Genomic DNA, 19,541 nt, shown 5'->3' with positions numbered 1-19,541 from the left:
TTGTTTGTTTTTTTACTGTTTATTTATTGCAGTCTACTATGTAATTTCTACTTTCTCCTCTATATTAGGTATGTTGCACTTCCCAACTTTGGTGTTACACATTTGCTTTAGAATTAACATGAAAGTTAGACCATCAACTCTTCTGCAAGTTGAACTTGATTTTATCATTTTCATAATTTTAAAAAGGGAATTAAAATGGTGTGAAAATGTTAGTTTCGTCCTCTTTTCCTATAAGGAAATGTAATCCTAAAATTTAAGTTGTGAATAACTTGTTTTGATCTGGTCACAGATATGGTGGAATCCCAAATTTCAGTCATCGGCAGGTCAGGTATTTAGAGAAGAATGTGAAGCGTAAGTCTAAGTACCTGGACATGCGCAGACAAATAAAGATGAAAAACAAACACATCTTCTTTACCAAAGAGTCAGAAAAACCATTTTTCAAGAAAAGCAAAACTCTGAGTAAGGTATGTATAAATTTTGTTGCATACTTGTAGATAGAATCATGTTTTGTAAGTTTGACCTCTTAAAATTGTTGTATTCGAATAGGAAGCCTGTTTCTACCAGGTATCAAGGTGCATAATTTTTTTTTTTTTACTTGCTTCTTGAAGGCATATATTATGTAAACTAAGTCTGAAAAAAGGCAAGTTGAGGTAGGGTGAAAAGGAAGTGTTTGAAAGCTACAAAGTACTAGTGTCTGAGATTATTTAAAAAACACAGCCGCCAGGCGTGGTGGCTCACACCTGTAATCCCAGCAATTTGGGAGGCTGAGGCAGGTGGATCACCTGAGGTCGGGAGTACCAGACAAACCTGACCAACATGAAAAACCCCATCTCTACTAAAAATACAAAATTAGCTGAGCATGGTGGCGCTTGCCTGTAATCTCAGCTACTTGGGAAGCTGAGGCAGGAGAATTGCCTGAACCCGGGAGGCGAAGGTTGCAGTGAGCCGAGATCATGCCGTTGCGCTCCAGCTTGGGCAACAAGAGCAAAACTCCATCTCAAAAAAAAAACACGCAACCTTGGCCGGGCATGGTGGCTCACACCTGTAATCCCAGCACTTAGGGAGGCTGAGGCGGATGGATCACCTGAGGTCAGGAGTTCGAGACCAGTCTGGCCAACATGGTGAAACCCCATCTCTACTAAAAATACAAAAATTAACCAGGCATGGTGGCGGATGCCTGTAATCCCAGCTACTCGGGAGGCTGAGGCAGGAGAATCACTTGAAATTTGGGAGTGGAGGTTGCAGTGAGCTGAGATCGCGCCATTGCACTCCAGCCTGGGTGACAGAGTAAGACTCCGTCTCAAAAAACAAAAACACAGCCCTGCCTATGTAGTAACAGACAAGAACAAGGAAGAATTTCTCATCTGTTTCAGGCTAAGTGGGTGTATTAGTCTGTTTTCGGGCTGCTAATAAAGACATACCCAAGACTGGATAATTTTTGAAGGAAAGAGGTTTAATTGACTCACAGTTCTGCAGGGCTGGGGAGGCCTCAGGAAACTTACAATTATGGTGGAAAGGGAAGCAAACAACTCCTTCACATGGCAGCTAGAGAGAGAAATGAGTGCCCAGCAAAGGGGGAAGCACCTTATAAAACCATCAGATCTCATAAGAACTAACTCACCATCACAAGAAGAGGATGGGAGAAACTGCCCCCATGATTCAACCATCTTTACCTGATTCTTCCCACAACACATGGGGATTATGGGAACTATGATTCAAGATAAGATTTGGGTGGGGACACAGCCAAACCATACCAGTAGGATCCTAATAGTCCAAATTCTGATACAGCTTTATATTATAAGCTTTAATTCTGAGTTCTTCCAGAAGTGATCAGTCACAGTTTACACCTTGTAACAAGTTCACCCTGATAGCATGAAACACAAGGCCAATTTATTGATTCACATTATTACCTGAAATATTCATGTGCCCTCTCTTGGACTTTGCTATACCTGCCATCCAAGTACCTGGGAAACAAAAGTAGTTAGAAAATTGCTTGGTGTGAAGAATTACCTTTCTATATTCTAAGGGGTAAAAAACACTTTCTAATGAGCAGAACCTTGATGTCAGTCACATCTCCAGCAGCTCTTCAGGACAGTAGACCATAATCTTAGACTCCATGATGTCTCTGTTTCTGTTGTTCATTTTTTAAGGCTAGTCAGATGACTCTTTTTCCCCTCGATACATTGTCCTCCCTAACTTCAGCATACTTGTAAAATATGCTACATATATATAGCTGGTTTTATTTTGTATTACACTTCAGGTTGGTTGGCTGCTGGTGATGTTTTAATAAATACGTTAGTGGTGCTAGTTATATCTGAAACAGACTGCCTAATATTAGTCCAGTCAGTGCCGTAGGACTTTCATAATGTGTTGGATATAATAGCCCCCATGCATTCATCTATAGATGAGTGCAGGAACATAGCTGCTAGGCATTGCTAAGGAAAAAAGATATGAAACTGTTGTGTCTAACTTAGATACCTAATTTGTTTATAGGCACATTTCCTTAGTGGAAGATTCTGGGTTGTTGCCCATCATGTCTACCACTCCATTCTAGTTTACTCTTAGGAAGGTCACTCTTAGGAAGGTCATGAAGACAAGACAAGATAGGAAGAATATTCTTGTTACAGAAGATGCAAAGAAGTATATGATCTGGTGCTGAGCCTTGTTTACATTCCAAAGAAGAAACATTTGCTGGGACATATCTTACTGGCTCTACTGTTGCATTAAAAGGCAACTTTGATTTTTTTCCCAAGGTAGACTACTTCTATTCTTACAGAAGAATTGGCCCTAAATCTTTTTAGGGTTCATCTTTGATGCAAGTAACATTTACATAGATTGTAGCTTGACCATTGCAGAAAGGTCTATATAATTTGAACAACTAAAATTAATGATTCAATAGTAAGTAGGTACATTTGTAATGTAGCTGTAGCACACAGCACAGTTAAATTGTTAAGAACCCTTATGGAAAAGCCACTGGGACAGTTTGGCTTTATCCTCTAAGTGTTTATTGATAGCAGGAAGTGTTTAATCTGATATTTTTTTCCTTTTAAAGAAAACTTTAATAAGGTCATGGCATGCCCAGATAGCGTTTTGATTAGGTCAGAATTACTTACTATTAAGCTTGTGTGATGCAGTCTACTTTTCAGAGCCAATAATTTTGACACAGCTTTTCAGTCAAGTCACAAATGGTAATAGGTAGGAAGATTCTGTGTAGTTCGGAATTAATTCCTGCTCATGATGTCATCTTAAAATTTAAGGTAGAAAAATTCCTCACATGGGTTAATAAACCAATGGATGAAGAAGCATCACAGGAATCGTCTTCTCATGACAATGTGCACGACGCTTCCACAAGTAGTGATTCAGAGGAACAAGACATATCTGTTAAAAAAGGTGATGACCTACTGGAGGCTAGTAATCCAGAACCTGAAAAGTGTCAGAGCGTATCTTCAGTTGGTGAACTTGAAACAGAAAACTATGAAAGAGACAGCTTGCTAGCAACTGTTCCAGATGAGCAGGATTGTGTTACTCAAGAAGTGCCAGACTCCCTCCAGGCAGAAACTGAAGGTAACACTAAATATGCTTCAACTTGCTAATGGATTTAGATAAAAATTTTTTTGTTAATATGTTTTTTCTTAGTTTTCACTTGTGAATCTTCTGTACCTAAGGAGTCACTGCTATTTATTTTTAAGTGAGAGAAGGCATATTAAGTGTACATGTTCTAACTGGCTATGACTTAGCACCCACAACACTCCTCACTCTTGGCTGAGTGAACATGATCAAGTAGAAAAGGAAAGACTGTTGTGAGCATTGTGTCGGCAGACCACTGTCTGCAGTTCAACTTGGCCTCTGCTGGTACTCAGTTCCATGGGCTAAAGGTGACCATCCTTTGTCCTCTTCGTATGTGGTGTAGCTTTGGTTTACTTCTTCCTTTTTTTTTTTTTTGGTGAGACAGGGTCTCATTCTGTCTCCCAGGCTGGAGTGCAGTGGCACAATCACAGCTCACTACAACCTTGACCCGTAGGGTTCAAGCAGTCCTCCCACCGCAGCTTGAGTAGCTGGGACTACATGCGCATACCACCATACCTGCTTAATTATTTAATTTTTTTTTGTAGAGACACAGGGTCTCATTATATTGCTGAGGCTGGTTGCCAAAGGCTCAAGCAATCCTCCCACCTTGGCCTCCCAAAGTGCTGGGATTACAGACATGAGCCACCATGCTCGGGCTGGTTTCCTTTTGGTGTGTGTGTGTGTGTGTGTGTGTGTGTGTGTGTGTGTGTGTGTGGTTGATGATGGTCATGTGTTTTTGGTGGCACATTAATATAAAAAGTATTCAGAGCAGTTGGCTCTACTGAATAAACTGAGTAACATTTTCAATTTATACACTTTTGTATTCGAATTTTTATAGCAAAACTTCTTATATAGTTTAATAATGGTATTATGAAACCATTATATTTATTGTGATCCTTCATCATATTTCTTTATTACTATGGAAAATAACTTGAGTCTTGATTTTTTTTTTCTTAGTGCATGTGTGGGTGCATGTATATGTGTGATCTTTTTATCACATATTTCTTTACATTGTAAACAGCATACCTACAGTAGTTTACATTTCTTTTATTATCAATGTTATAATAACTGATGTTCATATGATATTTGTAGGTTTGTGAAATGCTTTTATGTGTCTTATTCTCATTTAATCTGTAAGGTAGCCCAAGGAAGTAGATGGAATTATTTTCCATTCTGTAAATACAGAAAGTAAAGCTGAGAGAAGTTTAAAAATTAGCCCAAGTAAGTGGCATAGCTAGGACTCATTACCAGTTTCTCCGATTGCTAAGTCCGATTTTCCTGCACTACCCCACTTCCATAAACACCAATTCCCATGATGCTGGTTGTTCTTACCTGGGGTAGTACCACCTTCACAGGGGCATTTGGAAGATGCTGGTTGTTAGAATGACATTAGGAATTCCAGCATTTAGTATTCAGTTACTTAATGTTAGGTCATGTACAAGATGGTCTTGCACAACAAAGAATTATTCCACCCACAATGTCATTATACCCCCTGTTGAGAAATAATCACCTTACTTTGCTATTGGTGACACTTTTTTGGGGATGGGGAGATCTGACCTTACTGAATCATGATGACACTTTTTACTATTTACAATGATCAGATGAACATATTAGGGCATAGCCCTATCCTTGAGGACCATTTGAGTGTGTAATGGAGTCTTATTCTTGGTTAGCCATCACCTCTTGTTTTTATGCTTAACTGTGAAAAAAGTCTCATCTTTCTATGTTGTTGCTTCTAATTTGCTGAAGACTGAAACCAAATAACCAAACTGATAAAAATTATTTAAGGAAAAAATCACTCTCTGAATGAATGAGATCCTTTTCTGTGGAATGGAGCTAGTGACCCTTGTTTCAGTTTCTCAGATGCCATGTGACTTCGATGTGGCTGACAGCTAGAGCCTAATCTAGTCCTTGATAGAAAGGAAATGTTTAGATTTCTATAATTCACCACATAAAGCAGCGTCTTGGCTAACAGAAGTAATAACTTTTATGTTTATAGCAGTATTTCTACATATTTCCTATCACTGCTGTGAATTAAGTTAGTAAAACACCGCTCACTAACTCATTCATTCATTTTTTTTTAGACAGAGTCTTGCTCTGTTGCCCAGGCTGGAGTGCAGTGGTGCATTCTCAGCTCACTGCAACCTCCGCCTCCCAGGTTCAAGTGATTCTTCTGCCTCAGCCTCCCGAGTAGCTGGGATTACAGGCGCCTACCTCTGTGCCCAGCTAATTTTTGTATTTTTTTTAGTAGAGATGGGGTTTCACCATGTTGGTCAGGCTGATCTCGAGCTCCTGACCTCAGGTGATCCACCTGCCTCAGCCTCCCAAAGTGCTGGGATTACAGGCATGAGCCACTGCACCCAGCCCATCATTCTTTTTTTTTTTTTTTTTGAGACGGAGTCTTGCTCTGTCGCCCAGGCTGGAGTGCAGTGGCGCAATCTCGGCTCACTGCAAGCTCCGCCTCCTGGGTTCACACCATTCTCCTGTCTCAGCCTCCCAAGTAGCTGGGATTACAGGCGCCCGCCACCACGCCCAGCTGATTTTTGTATTTTTAGTAGAGATGGGATTTCACCATGTTGGTCAGGCTTGTCTCGAACTTCTGACCTGCCTCAGCCTCCCAAAGTGCTGGGATTACAGTTGTGAGCCACCACGCTCAGCCCACTCATTCCTTTTATAGGAATTAATAATTGGAGCTTAGGCCAGGCGGGTGGATCACGAGGTCAGGAGATTGAGACCATCCTGACTAACACGGTGAAACCCTGTCTCTACTAAAAATACAAAAAATTAGCCAGGCATGGTGGCGGGCGCCTGTAGTCCCAGCTACTCGGGAGGCTGAAGCAAGAGAATGGTGTGAACCTGGGAGGCGGAACTTGCAGTGAGCCGAGATTGCGCCACTGCACTCCAGCCTGGGCGACAGAGCCAGACTCTGTCTCAAATAAATAAATAAATAAATAAAAATAATAAATAAATAATAATTGGAGCCTAAAGAGCCTCGGTTACTTTCCCAAGCTCACAAAGCCAATAAGTAGCAAAATGCTGATGGTGATTGAAGCCAGTGGCGTTTCCATCAGGCTCTCCTGTTTCTCTGGGTGTGTCATTATATACATGTTCTGCTTGTAATTATTTGATGTATCTTCATTTTTAGATAAACTCACCTGTGATACTAATTTTTTTCTTAGTGAGCGTCTATATTCTTTATATTTTATTTTAGCTGAAGTGAAAAAGAAGAAGAACAAGAAGAAGAACAAAAAGGTGAATGGTCTGCCTCCTGAAATAGCTGCTGTTCCTGAGCTGGCGAAATACTGGGCCCAGAGGTACAGGCTCTTCTCCCGTTTTGATGATGGGATTAAGTTGGACAGAGGTAAAGTATATATGTATTTTTTAGCTTTATTTTGAAACCATTTCAAACTTTAAAAGAAAGTTGTAAGAATAATACAGGGAATGTTCTTATCCCCTTTACCGAGATTCAGCTATTTTCAACATTTTGCCCCATTTACGTTCTCATTCTCTCTCCATATGTATGTGTGTGTATCTTTTTCTGATCAGTACTTAACACACATCATGCTCATACTCCTTAATACTTTAGCATATATTTGCTAAGAACAAGTATATTTTTGTTTAAAATAGTAAATTATCAACTTAACATTGTTCCAATATTATAATCTACAGTTTATACTCTAATTTCATTAATTGTCCTAATCTTGTCCTTTATCACATTTTTTTTTCCTTCCAGTATAGGATCATGTATTATTGCGTTTATTTTTCATGTTCTTTAGTTTCCTTTAATGTGGAATCTTTCCTTAGCCTTTTTTGTCTTTCATGACTGACATTTTTCAAAGGATCAATGGCCATTTATTTTATAGGATATCCTTCAATTTGGGTATGTGTGTGTGTGTGTGTGTGTGTGTGTGTGTGTGTATTTTTTAAATTTCAGATTTGGGTTTAATCTGTATTTGTAGCATGTTAGGATAGATAGCAAAAGCAATTGATAAGTTATTAAAACTACAGAAAACCTGATGAAGAAATATCTAGTGCAGAAAGATACAATTTAATGAATTAACTTTGCAAATTTTGAATTCTTTCTCCAGCTTTCCTGCTGTGATCTGCAACAACTTACTTAACTCAGTCTTGCAGACTGATGCTCATTTTCATATTGGGGTTACCTAAATACTGGTTTTTATTAACTATCAAAATCAGAAGTTCTTGATCTATGATGGAATTTCAGGGGTTCTCTGACCCTTTTAAAACAATTTGCAAAATGCTGTGTATTGGAAAAAGTACATAGGAATTTGTAAGGAGAAATAAGGCTGGAAAACACTTGCAATTCTATAAAAGTGTATATTCTTGCCAGGCACGGTGGCTCACGCTTGTAATCCCAGCACTTTGGGAGGCCGAGGCGGGCGGATCACGAGGTCAGGAGGTTGAGACCACGGTGAAACCCCGTCTCTACTAAAAATACAAAAAGAAATTAGCCGGATGTGGTGGCGGGCGCCTGTAGTCCCAGCTACTCGGAGAGGCTGAGGCAGGAGAATGGCATGAACCCGGGAGGCGGAGCTTGCAGTGAGCCAAGATTGCGCCACTGCACTCCATCCAGCCTGGGCAACAGAGCGAGACTCCGTCTCAAAAAAATAAATAAATAAATAAAAATAAATTTTTAAAAAGTGTATATTCTTATTTTTCAGTATTGAAGAGCCATTTAAAGTTTTGGTAAGGGGAGACAACAGGAAAATTAACACACATTATTTTTATTTATTTATTTTTCTTTTCTTTTTATTTATTTTTTTTATTTTTGAGACAGGATCTCACTCTGTCACCCAGGCTGGAGTACAGTGGCACAATCTCGGCTCAGCAACCTCCACCTCCCCGGCTAAAGCAATCCTCATGCCTCCGCCTCCTAAGTAGCTGGGATTACAAGCAAGCACTACCATGCTTGGTTAATTTTTTGTAGAGACGGAGTTTTGCCATGTTGCCTAGGCTGCTCTCAAACTCCTGTGCTCAAGTGATCCACCACGCCCAGCCCAGCACATCATTTTGTTCAGATAATTGTCTTTCTGAAAAATGTAAATTTTTTCTACTAGGAAAGAAGGAGGTCAGTATTCTCTTTCCTCTAGAGTAGACACAGGACCTCATTTCTGACAATGATGAGGGCTCTGCTATTCTTCCTGTACTTCTGCAGCCCTATTGCCTTTTGCTATCCAGCTCTTTGCTTTTTCTGACCCTTTAAAAGCATGCAGTTTTGGCCAGGCATGGTGGCTCATGCCTGTAATCCCAGCACTTTGGGAGGCTGAGGCAGGGAAATCACTTGAGGCCAAGAGTTCAAGAGCAGCCTGGCTAACATGGCAAAACTCTGTCTCTCCTAAAAATGCAAAAATTGGCTGGGCGTGGTAGCGTGTGCCTGTAGTCCCAACTAAGGAGGCTGAGGCATGAGAATTGCTTGAACCCAGGAGGTGGAAGTTGCAGTGAGCCAAGATCATGCCGTTGTACTCCAGCCTGGGCAACAGAGCAAGACACTGTCTCAAAAAAAAAAAAATGCAGTTTTTTCTGGAGTGTCCAATACAAATCCAGGCTATTGCTTCAACCTTAGGAGTGAAATAATTGGGAAACTCAGTGGAGTGGGGGGGGAGCTAGCCAATTAGAGCAGCTAGTTCTCTATTTCCCACAGGAGTCAGTAGTTAAAGCCTCAAACAGAAACATCAAAATTGTAATTCAGTAATTGGAAAAATGGAGGTATACAGTATTACAAGAGAATTAGGTTAAGAATTGAGGTCATCATTTCTGTGGAAATTGGGGAATGGTACTGCTTTTTATAACAAGCTTTGAATTTTTTTCTTTAAAACTGGGTAATTTATAATTTTTAAAAAAGGGAAACTAAGCTTTTTAAAAGTATGTAAGATATAGTAATGTTTGCTATGTTTATGCTTGCCTTGGCTTCTTGAAATTGAACATGCTAACACAAATACTCTTCCTTTGTAGAGGGCTGGTTTTCAGTTACACCCGAGAAGATTGCTGAACACATTGCTGGCCGTGTTAGTCAGTCCTTCAAGTGTGACGTTGTAGTAGATGCATTCTGTGGAGTTGGAGGAAATACCATTCAGTTTGCCTTAACAGGAATGAGAGGTAATTAGCCATCAATGAAAGAGAACTATTTTATGTCCAGTTAATTCAGTAAATGTTTCCATTTTGCTACAGCCTATCTTACTGAGATTTAATATATAATTAATAATTTAATATGAAATGATATAAAATAATAGCTAGCATATATTAAGCATATACTTTGTATTGCATACTGGTGTAAATGCTTCCTACAGTTGACCCTTGGACAATACAGGTTTGAACTGCATGAGTCCACTTACACTCAGATTTTTTTCAGTAAATATATTGGAAAATGTTCTGGAGATTTGTGACAATTAAAAAAAAACTCACAGATGAATCCCCTGTAACCTAGATACATTGAAATAATTTAAAAGTTAGGAATGTCATGAATGCATGAAACGTAAGTAGATACTAGTTTGTTTTATCATTTGCTACCATAAAATATGCACAAATCTGTTATAAAAAGTTAAAATTTGCCTGGGCGTGGTGATTCATGCCCATTATTCTAGCAATTTGGGAGTTAGAGGCAGGAGGATCACTTGAGGCCAGGACTTTGAGACCAACCTGGTCTCTAGAAAAAATTTTAAAAATTGGCCAGGCATAGTGGCTTACCCCTGTAATCCCAGCACTTTGGAAGGCCAAGGTAGGCGGATCACCTGAGGTCAGGAGTTTGACACCAGCCTGGCCAACATGGTGAAACCCCATCTACTAAAATTACAAAAATTAGCTAGGCATGGTGGCATGCATCTGTAGTCCCAGCTACGGGAGGCTGAGGCAGGAGACTCGCTTGAACCTAGGAGGCAGAGGTTACAGTGAGCCAAGATCATGCCACTGCACTCCAGCCTGGGCAACAGAGTGAGACTCCGTCTTAAAAAAAAAAAGAAAAAGAAAAAATTTAAAAATTAGCCAGGCATGGTGGTGTGTGCCTATAGTCCCAGCTACTCAGGCTGAGATGAGAGGATGACCTGAGCCCAGAAATTACAGGCTATAGTGAGCTATGATTGCACCACTGCACTCCAGCTCGGGCAACAGAGTGAGACCCAGGCTCTTAAAAAAAACTGTAGGCCAGGCGCGGTGGCTTATGCCTGTAATCCCAGCACTTTGGGAGGCCGAGGCAGGCCGATCACCTGAGGTGGGGAGTTCAAGACCAGCCTGACCAACATGGAGAAACCCTGTCTCTACTAAAAATACAAAAATTAGCCGGGCGTGGTAGCGTGTGCCTATAGTCCCAGCTACTCAGGAGGCTGAGGCAGGAGAATCACATGAACCCGGGAGGTGGAGGTTGCAGTGAGCCAAGATCATGCCGACTGCATTCTAGCCTGGGCAACAGAGCGAGACTCCACCTCAAAAAAAAAAAAAAAAAAACAAATAAAACCTACCTTATCAATAAATACAGTACTGTAAATGTATTTTCCTTATGATTTACTTTGTAACAATTTTTTCTCTATGTTTCTTTATTTTAGTAATACTACGAATAATACATACAATGTACAAAATATGCGTTAATTAACTGTTTACATTATTGGTGAGGCTTCAGGTCAACAGTAGGCTATTAAAAGTTAAGTTTGGGAAGTCCAAAATTATACACAGATTTTTGACTTCACAAGAGGTCAGGGCTCCTAATGTCCGTCTTAAGCTCCAACTATATGTATTAATTTATTTAATCAACAATCTTGTGAATTATGTCTTACTGTCTGTGTTTCACAGATAAACTGAGACATAAAGAGATGAAATAACTTGCCCAAGTTTATACTGACACACCTAATAACTTGAAGCCAAGATCATAGTATTTTATAAAACCAAAAATACCAAAACGGGAGAGTATTGAACAGTGGACAGAGGGACTTTGGCACTCACTATCTTTATGACTTTGGACATCATTTAACCTTAATTTATTTATTTATTTTGAGACAGAGTCTCACTCTGTCGCCCAGGCTGGAGTGCAGTAACGTGGATCTCAGCTCACTGCAAACTCTGCCTCCCGGGTTCATGCCATTCTCCTGCCTCAGCCTCCAGAGTAGCTGAGACTACAGGCGCCCGCCACCACGCCCGGCTAATTTTTTGTATTTTTAGTAGAAACCGGGTTTCACCGTGTTAGCCAGTATAGTCTCGATCTCCTGACCTCGTGATCCGCCCACCTCGGCCTCCCAAAGTGCTAGGATTACATGCGTGAGCCACCGCGCCCAGCCATTTCACCTTAATTTAAAGGAGACCTTGAATTTAGATGACCTCTGTGACACCTTTCAAAAAGCTTTAAATTTCAGAGACTAAAAATTATTTAAATATTACCTCATCGTCATAAAATATTTGTTGCTTGACTTGGGGATCACAAGAAAGAAAACCCCTCCCACTGTGTAACTGCCAGTAACTGTGTCAAGTAGGTAATGTGCTTTTCCCCAGGGAAAAAACTGGGTTGAAGAAGTTGAACATTCTGCCCAAACTGATATAGCTGGGTCATAAAGCAGGGTTTGTTTGTTTTTTTTTTTTTTTTGCTTTTTTCTTGTGTTTGTTTCATTTTTGAGACAGAGTCTCACTATATCACCCAGGCTGAAGTGCAGTGGCATGATCAGGACTAACTGCAGCCTTGACTTCCTGGGCTCAAGTGATCCTCCCATCTCAGCCTCCCAAGTAGCTGAGACTACAGGCACGTGCCACCATGCCCTGCTCATTTTTTTTTTTTAATTTTTGTACAGACAGGATCTTGCTATATTCCCCAGGCTGGTCTTAAACCCCTGGCTTTAAGCAATCCTCCCCTTGGCCTCTAAAAGCGCTGGGATTACAGGCACGAGCCACCACACTGAGACAAGAAGCAGAGTTTTCATTCTGAAGATGCATATTTTTAAATATCTTCATAGTATACGTATCAATGATAGTTTCATTTCAACAGATTTCTACTGAATCTTATTAATTTATATGAAGTTAATGTTAAGTAGGAAAGTGTGATACGATTTTGGAAAGCACGTAGTAGCTATAGAAAAAACAGACTCAGTCCTTGCTCGGTCTAGTCAGAGAAACTGACTTTAATCAAATTGCACTGAAAATGATCTTATCACCTTACCATTACATAGATTCTTAAGGTCAGTGCTGATGAAATGTGGCCCCTGTTTTAATACTCCTATGCTCCAAGGCATGATATTTGCTAACTTTACATGGTCTTCTGATAGCCTAGAGACAAGCTACTTTCATATTTACTACAGTAGTGGTTATTTTCTTTTTTCCTTGAATTCACTATTTACTATCAAAGTTCTTCTCAGACTTTGCCGGATAAGCCATTCCTATGGGCTAAAATCAGTATTTATTGCCTAAAAAATGGTTTTTCCTTAAAAGTTGTAAAATGTATCTTCATTTTGGCTTTACATCATAACACAATGATTAAAACACCTGCTGCCTGATAAAGTAGCAAAGAAATCTGAAAATTTTCTCAGATTACTCAAACCGTCTATATGTAGGTATGTATTTCTTTCTTTTTCTTTTTCTTTTTTTTTTTTGAGATGGAGTCTCGCTCTGTTGCCCAGGTTGGAGTGCAGTAGCACAATCTCAGCTCACTACAACCTTCGCCACCCGGGTTCAAGTGATTCTTCTGCCTCAGCCTCCCAAATAGCTGGGACTACAGGGGCCTGCCACCACGCCCAGCTAATTTTTTTTTTTTTTAGTAGGGATGGGGTTTCACCATATTGGCCAGGGTGGTCTCGAACTCCTGACCTCAGGTGATCCACCCAACCTCGGCCTCCCAAAGTGCTGGGATTACAGGCATGAGCCAACACCCCTAGCCCATAGATTTGTATTTCTGTAAGTATAGATCTTTTGCCAAGGCTTGCTGTATTTAGTGCACATTTACTAAAGGAAGATGTCTAATATGGGTCCCAAGCTAAAGGGACTCACCGTTAGAGATTGCCAGCCTCTGGGGAAAAAAGGAGGCAGACAGCAAACCCCATGGCCTTCCCAGTGCTGTCATGACCTAACTTCTACCTTTGCAGCATGTGGGGCTGGAAACTCAGGAACCCTCCAGCACGTTCAGGGTAGTGGGGTCCCATAATTTGCCCCGCAAACCAGAAGTGGTAATTCACAGGTGTTCCATGAATGTCAGTTATCAATACTCCTCCTAGTATCCCCTTAGGATAGTTGAGCTAATGACATTATGGCAAGGAATTCAAAACAGTTAAAGTATAATTGATTTAGTGTTTTTGTGTATACATATGTAAGTATACACATATAATCAATTACACTTAACTGTTTTGAGTTCCCTATCATAATGTATGTTCATGTGTGCTTATATACACATTCGTATAATCAATTATGCTTGAACTGTATGTGTGTTTATACATTTACATATATACGCAACATACATACAAAAAGATGGCATTGCATATAGTTGAGGTTATTCCTTTGTGCCAGATTTATTTCCACTCAGATAGTTGCTGTCTGTGCATAACTAAAGGATTAGGGAATCTGTAAAGTTTTGCATATTGCTGTTGTTAAAGATATCTTTCCCTTTTGTATGTGTTCCAGTAGTTTAGCAACAGTACTGCCTGGTAGAACTTTTTGTAATGACTTATATGTTCTGTGTCTGTGCTGTCCAATATGATAGCCAGCTAGTAGCCACATGTGGCTATTAAGCTGTCGAGGTGTGCTAGTGTGGCTGAGGATTAACATTTGTCAGCTTTTTTTTTTTTTTTTTTTTTTTTTTTTTTTTTGCAGTTGTGGGGTACAGGTGTTTCGCTCTGTCACCCAGGCTGGAGTGCAGTGGCACAGTCTCAGCTCACTGCAACCTCCTCCTCCCAGGCCCAAGTGATTCACTTAAACCTCCTGAGTAGCTGGGACTGCTGGCACATGCCACCCCACCTGGCTAATTTTTTGTGTTTTTGATAGAGATGGGGTTTCGAACTCCTGAGCTCAAGGGATCCACCTGTCTCAGCCTCCCAAAGTGCTGGGATTACAGGCATGAGCCACCGTGCCCAGCCAGCATTTCTTTTATGTGATAAATTGAATGCTTCCATTCTTATTAGGCCTAAAAACAAAGTCTGCCTCCAAAAGAAATACAGATGAAAATAGGATTAACTGAATAGATTTGATGTTGAAAGTCACTTTTTCTTTGAATTTTTAGTATCATCAGCATATCTTTCCATCTGTTTCTGAACTATAAATGTAACAGACTGAGCAACTGAAAAGAATCTTTTCTCTTACAAATGTGAATGTTTATTTAGAACAGGAAAAACAGCACTGTAAATGTATGATTTTGCAATATATTATAATTGGTGCTTATATTTATTGTTCAAGTGATTTAGCACATTATTTCTCAAAAATGTTAACAAATTTGGAAACTAGCATTTTCTGGAAAACAACTACATTTCCATGACAACCACGCTGTAAGCATAATGGTTCCACTTAGCCCTTTCAAATAAAGAATACTGCCATTAACACAGTAGTGCACATGCAAGTGTACTGAGTAGTTTACTGCAAGACATGGATAGGCTAAAATTAAATTATGTCTATGTTGCTAATTATAAAATTGGAATAAATGAAAGTCCATTTGGTGAAAACATAATATTATCTGTTTCTTCTACCTAAAATGTCTCATTAAACATTATCGGCAGGTGTTTTTACATTTCTTCTTCATCACTTGGCTACATAAGTTTGTAAAAATGTGTTTTATTTTGGTTTTCCTTAGAAGTTGTCGAATTTGTGTTCATTTGGGCATTGCTACATTTTGAGGAAGTTTGTCTTTTCCAAAACCTAGCATTACAGGCTGTCCATACAGTCAGTGACCTTTTCAAGTGTTTCCTATTCAGGCTGTAGCACAACACAGTGGTGGCCACATATTTGGCACTCAGTAGATATTTTGTGGCAAGTATTGCCACTTGGTTAGGAAAAGCTGTAGAATGAGACAAGAAAGCCAAGTCCTTCAGTCACATTTTCTTGATACAACACAGTGAATCTTTCTAATTTAAATAAAAAATTTAAACTGAAGTCTATATCTCGGGTATATGTGGCCAAATGTCTCCTCCTCTTTAAAAAGAGTTCTTATACAGAAGATGACAGACTATTCAAAAGACAAACTATCCTATATAAGTAATAATCAGTGTCAATTAACTCATTTTTTTCTTTTCCCATTTTTAGTGATTGCCATTGATATCGATCCTGTTAAGATTGCCCTTGCTCGTAATAATGCAGAAGTTTATGGGATAGCAGATAAGATAGAGTTCATCTGTGGAGATTTCTTGCTGCTGGCTTCTTGTTTAAAGGCTGATGTTGTGTTCCTCAGCCCGCCTTGGGGAGGGCCAGACTATGCCACTGCAGAGACCTTTGACATTAGAACGATGATGTCTCCTGATGGATATCCTTTGGAAGTCGTAAGAGTTTACTGAAACAATGATTGTGGAGAGAAAGGAGCATGAGAGTGAGAGAAAGAGGGAATGTGGGTAGGTGGGCAGGGTGGCTCACATTTGTAATCCTCACACATTGGGAGGCTGAGGCAGGTGGATCACCCGAGGTCAGGAGTTTGAGACCAGCCTGGCCAACATGGTGAAACCCCGTCTCTACTAAAAATACAAAAATCAGCCGGGCATGGTGGCACATGCCTGTAATCCAGCTACTCGGGAGGCCGAAGCACGAGAATCACTTGAACCCAGGAGGCAGAGGTTGCAGTGATCTGAGATCGCGCCACTGCACTCCACCCTGGGCTACAGAGCGAGACTCTGTCTCAAAAGAGAGAGAGAGATTGGCCAGGCACTGTGGCTCACACCTGTAATCCCAGCACTTTGGGAGGCCGAAGCAGGCGGATCACGAGGTCAGGAGATCGAGACCATCCTGGCTAACATGGTGAAACCCCATCTCTACTAAAAATACAAAAAATTAGCTGGGCATGGTGGCACGTGCCTGTACTCCCAGCAACTCAGGAGGCTGAGGCAGGAGAATCGCTTGGATCTGGGAGGCCGAGGTTGCAGTGAGCTGAGATTGTGCCACTGCACTCCAGCCTGGGCAACGGAGCAAGACTCCATCTCAAAAAAAAGGGAGAGAGAGAAATTAGTGAAGAGAGGGAGTATTACCTAACAGCATTTGATAAATTCTAGTTTATTTTACATAAAAAGCAGGTATGTAAAAATTATGTGGGGATCGATCTCCAAAAGTAATCACAAATACGAGGTCATATTTCCCTTGCTTGCTATTCAATTTTACCATTATAAAACAAGGACTAGAACACATACATTGGATTTATTGTCTTGTGAATTGGGAATTTCCTCAAAAAGTATCCCTGGAGTTTGTCGGTAACCATTCTATAACTCTTCAATTCACACTGATGCTGGCTAATTTGCTGTGTATCTTCACATTTTTCCCGTTGCTCTTCCAAGATGTCAAAGCAAACCCTTATTTCATAGAGTAACGTTTGTTATTTGTCACTTTCGCCACCTGCCACTCCACAGTAATCATCTGTTTGACTCTTAACAGGAAACACATTTCTAAATTGCTATTAAAATTTAGAGTGTACTCCAGGGTATGCTGGCTCACGCCTGTACTCTTGGCACTTTGGGAGGCCGAGGCGGGCAAATCACTTGAGGTCAGGAGTTCAAGACCAGCCTGGCCAACATGGCTGAACCCCGTCTCTACTAAAAATACAAAAATTAGCTGGGCATGGTGGTGGGCACCTGTAATCTCAGCTACTCAGGAGGCTGAGGCAGGAGAATTGCTTGAACCTGCCACTGCACTCCAGCCTAGGTGACAAGAGCAAGACTGTCTCAAAAAAAAAAATTTACAGTGTAAATTAGCTGGGCGTGTGGTGGTACATGCCTGTAATCCTGTAGTCCCAGGTACTCAGGAGGCTGAGGCACGAGGATCTCTTGAACCCAGGAGGAGGTTGCAGTGAACTGAGATTGCGCTACTGCACTCCAGCCTGGGCAGCAGAGCCAGACCCTGCCTCAAAAATAAATAAGCAGAGCCAGACTCTGTCTCAAAAATAATAAAATTAAAAATTAAAAAATAAAATTTAGAGTGTAGACTACAATGGCCATGGTTACTTTATTCTGACTCTTGCCTAGTACCTACCACTAGGATAATTGAAAATCGATTTAACTATCAGTCTTTGAATTATCGAGACAATATGTTGCTGAATTACAAAATTTTTTATGTAATTCTCTTTTAGGTTCCATTAGAGGGTTTAAGTTTTTGCCTTTCAGTTACATTTTGAAATACCTTTGAGTTACGATAAGTAAAACACATCTCTTTCTGGTTAGAAATTAGCCGCTGTTTTCATTATTTTTCCTTAACTGCTGTCCACCTTTGAAATTTTCAGACTTTCCAAGAAGATCACTAATAATATTGTTTATTTTCTTCCAAGAAATGCTGATATTGACCAGGTAAGCCATTACTGAAAAACTTCCATGAGTTTCTGTCTTAACTGTTAACAAGTACGGTAAAAGATACAGGACATTTCCTTACCAGAGAATGTGTTTATGAGAAGTCCCTGACTCACTGACTATTCTTAGAAAGCTGGAAGTATTATTTGTTTAAGTCTGGGCAACAGAGTGAGACTGTCTCAAAAAAATAGAGAGATTTGATATCTTTATTTCATGTTTTTGTTGATTTTTCTACAAACACTTACTACATATCTGCTTTGTGCCAGATACTCTTGAAAATCTTTTATCTTTCATGTTCTGAATTTCACTGTAATGTTGCTAACTGGGTTTTTCCTTTCTCTCTTATTTGATACTCTCAGAACTAGCCCTAGTATTCTGATGTTTTTTGTGTTTTTTATTCAGGAGATGCTATCTCCATTATTTCTTCAACTATATTCTCATTGTCTTTTTTCCTTTCTCTGGGGCATCTATTATAAGAGAATGTTAGTCTTTCCTATCTATATTTTCTAGTGTTTGTCCCTTTTTCCTTCTGCATTGCCTCTATCAGGTTTTCCAATTCAGGCATGTCTATTCTATTATGAAATCCAATTTATCTTTCTTCATTGTGTTGCCTGTGCTTTAGAGTTTTATAGTTTTTGCTGAGTAGCGCTTTTTTTGTTGTTATTTTTGTTTTGTTTTGTTTTGTTTTGTTTTGTTTTGTTTTGTTTTGTTTTGTTTTGTTTGAGACCATCTCGCTCTATCACCCAGGCTGGAGTGCAGTGGCCCAAACACGGCTCATTGCAGCCTCAACTAACTGGGCTCAAGCAGTCCTCCCACCTCAGCCTGCCGAGTAGGTGGGACCACAGGTACACAGCACCATGCCGAGCTAGTTTTTTTGTTTTTTATAGAGATGAGGTCTCACCATGTTGCCCACACTGGTCTCAAAATTAAAGGCTCAAGCAATCCTCCCACCTCAGCATCCCAAAGTGCTGGGATTGATTATAGGTGTGAGCCACCACGCGCAGCTGAGTAGCTTTTTAAAAAAACTACTGATACTGTAGTCCACTGGGAAAGATTCTCTATTTTCTAGGATGAGGCCCGAAAGTTAATTTTTAAACTGCCCAAATTGGTTGTAATGTGCTCCAGAGTTGAGATTCTCTGGGTTAAAAGAAGAAGAGTAAATGAAGTTAACAAGCCTGAGCTCTTATTGTTAAGCAATGAAATTAGATCTTGCTGCCTTTCATCTGTTTATGATCCATTGTGTCTAAACATTAGGCCTCCCAAAATATTAATAGTATGTGTTATACCAGTTATAAGAAAAAAAAAAAGGGGCCGGGTGTGATGGCTCACACCTGTAATCCCAGCACTTTGGAAGGCCAAGGCGGGCAGATCGCTTGAGGCCAGGAGTTGACCAGCCTGGCCAACATGGCAAAACCCCGTCTCTACTTAAAAAAAAAAAAAATATATATATATATATATGTATACACACACACACACACACACACATTAGCCGGGCATGGTGGCGGTGCGCCTGGCCGACATGGCAAAACC

General features: G+C 40.1%; 1 protein-coding gene across 1 annotated transcript in view; it reads left to right on the top strand.

The window, feature by feature from the left end:
- The window catches only part of TGS1 (trimethylguanosine synthase 1), a 40,065-nt gene extending 21,865 nt beyond the window's left edge, over positions 1 to 18,200 (top strand). The window contains exons 7-12 of the mRNA XM_032759756.2: positions 290 to 464; positions 3,258 to 3,564; positions 6,779 to 6,928; positions 9,541 to 9,684; positions 15,778 to 15,994; positions 17,933 to 18,200. Coding sequence (XP_032615647.1) covers positions 290 to 464; positions 3,258 to 3,564; positions 6,779 to 6,928; positions 9,541 to 9,684; positions 15,778 to 15,994; positions 17,933 to 18,026 — 1,087 coding nt within the window. The 3' untranslated portion in view covers positions 18,027 to 18,200. The remainder of the gene's footprint in view (positions 1 to 289; positions 465 to 3,257; positions 3,565 to 6,778; positions 6,929 to 9,540; positions 9,685 to 15,777; positions 15,995 to 17,932) is intronic.
- Positions 18,201 to 19,541: the final 1,341 nt, after the last annotated feature.

Source organism: Hylobates moloch, unplaced genomic scaffold (assembly GCF_009828535.3).
Source record: "Hylobates moloch isolate HMO894 unplaced genomic scaffold, HMol_V3 SCAFFOLD_9, whole genome shotgun sequence".
NCBI classification, from domain to species: Eukaryota; Metazoa; Chordata; class Mammalia; order Primates; family Hylobatidae; genus Hylobates; species Hylobates moloch.
Note: the sequence above shows the minus strand (reverse complement) of the source record. Positions and strands in the feature narration are given on the sequence as shown.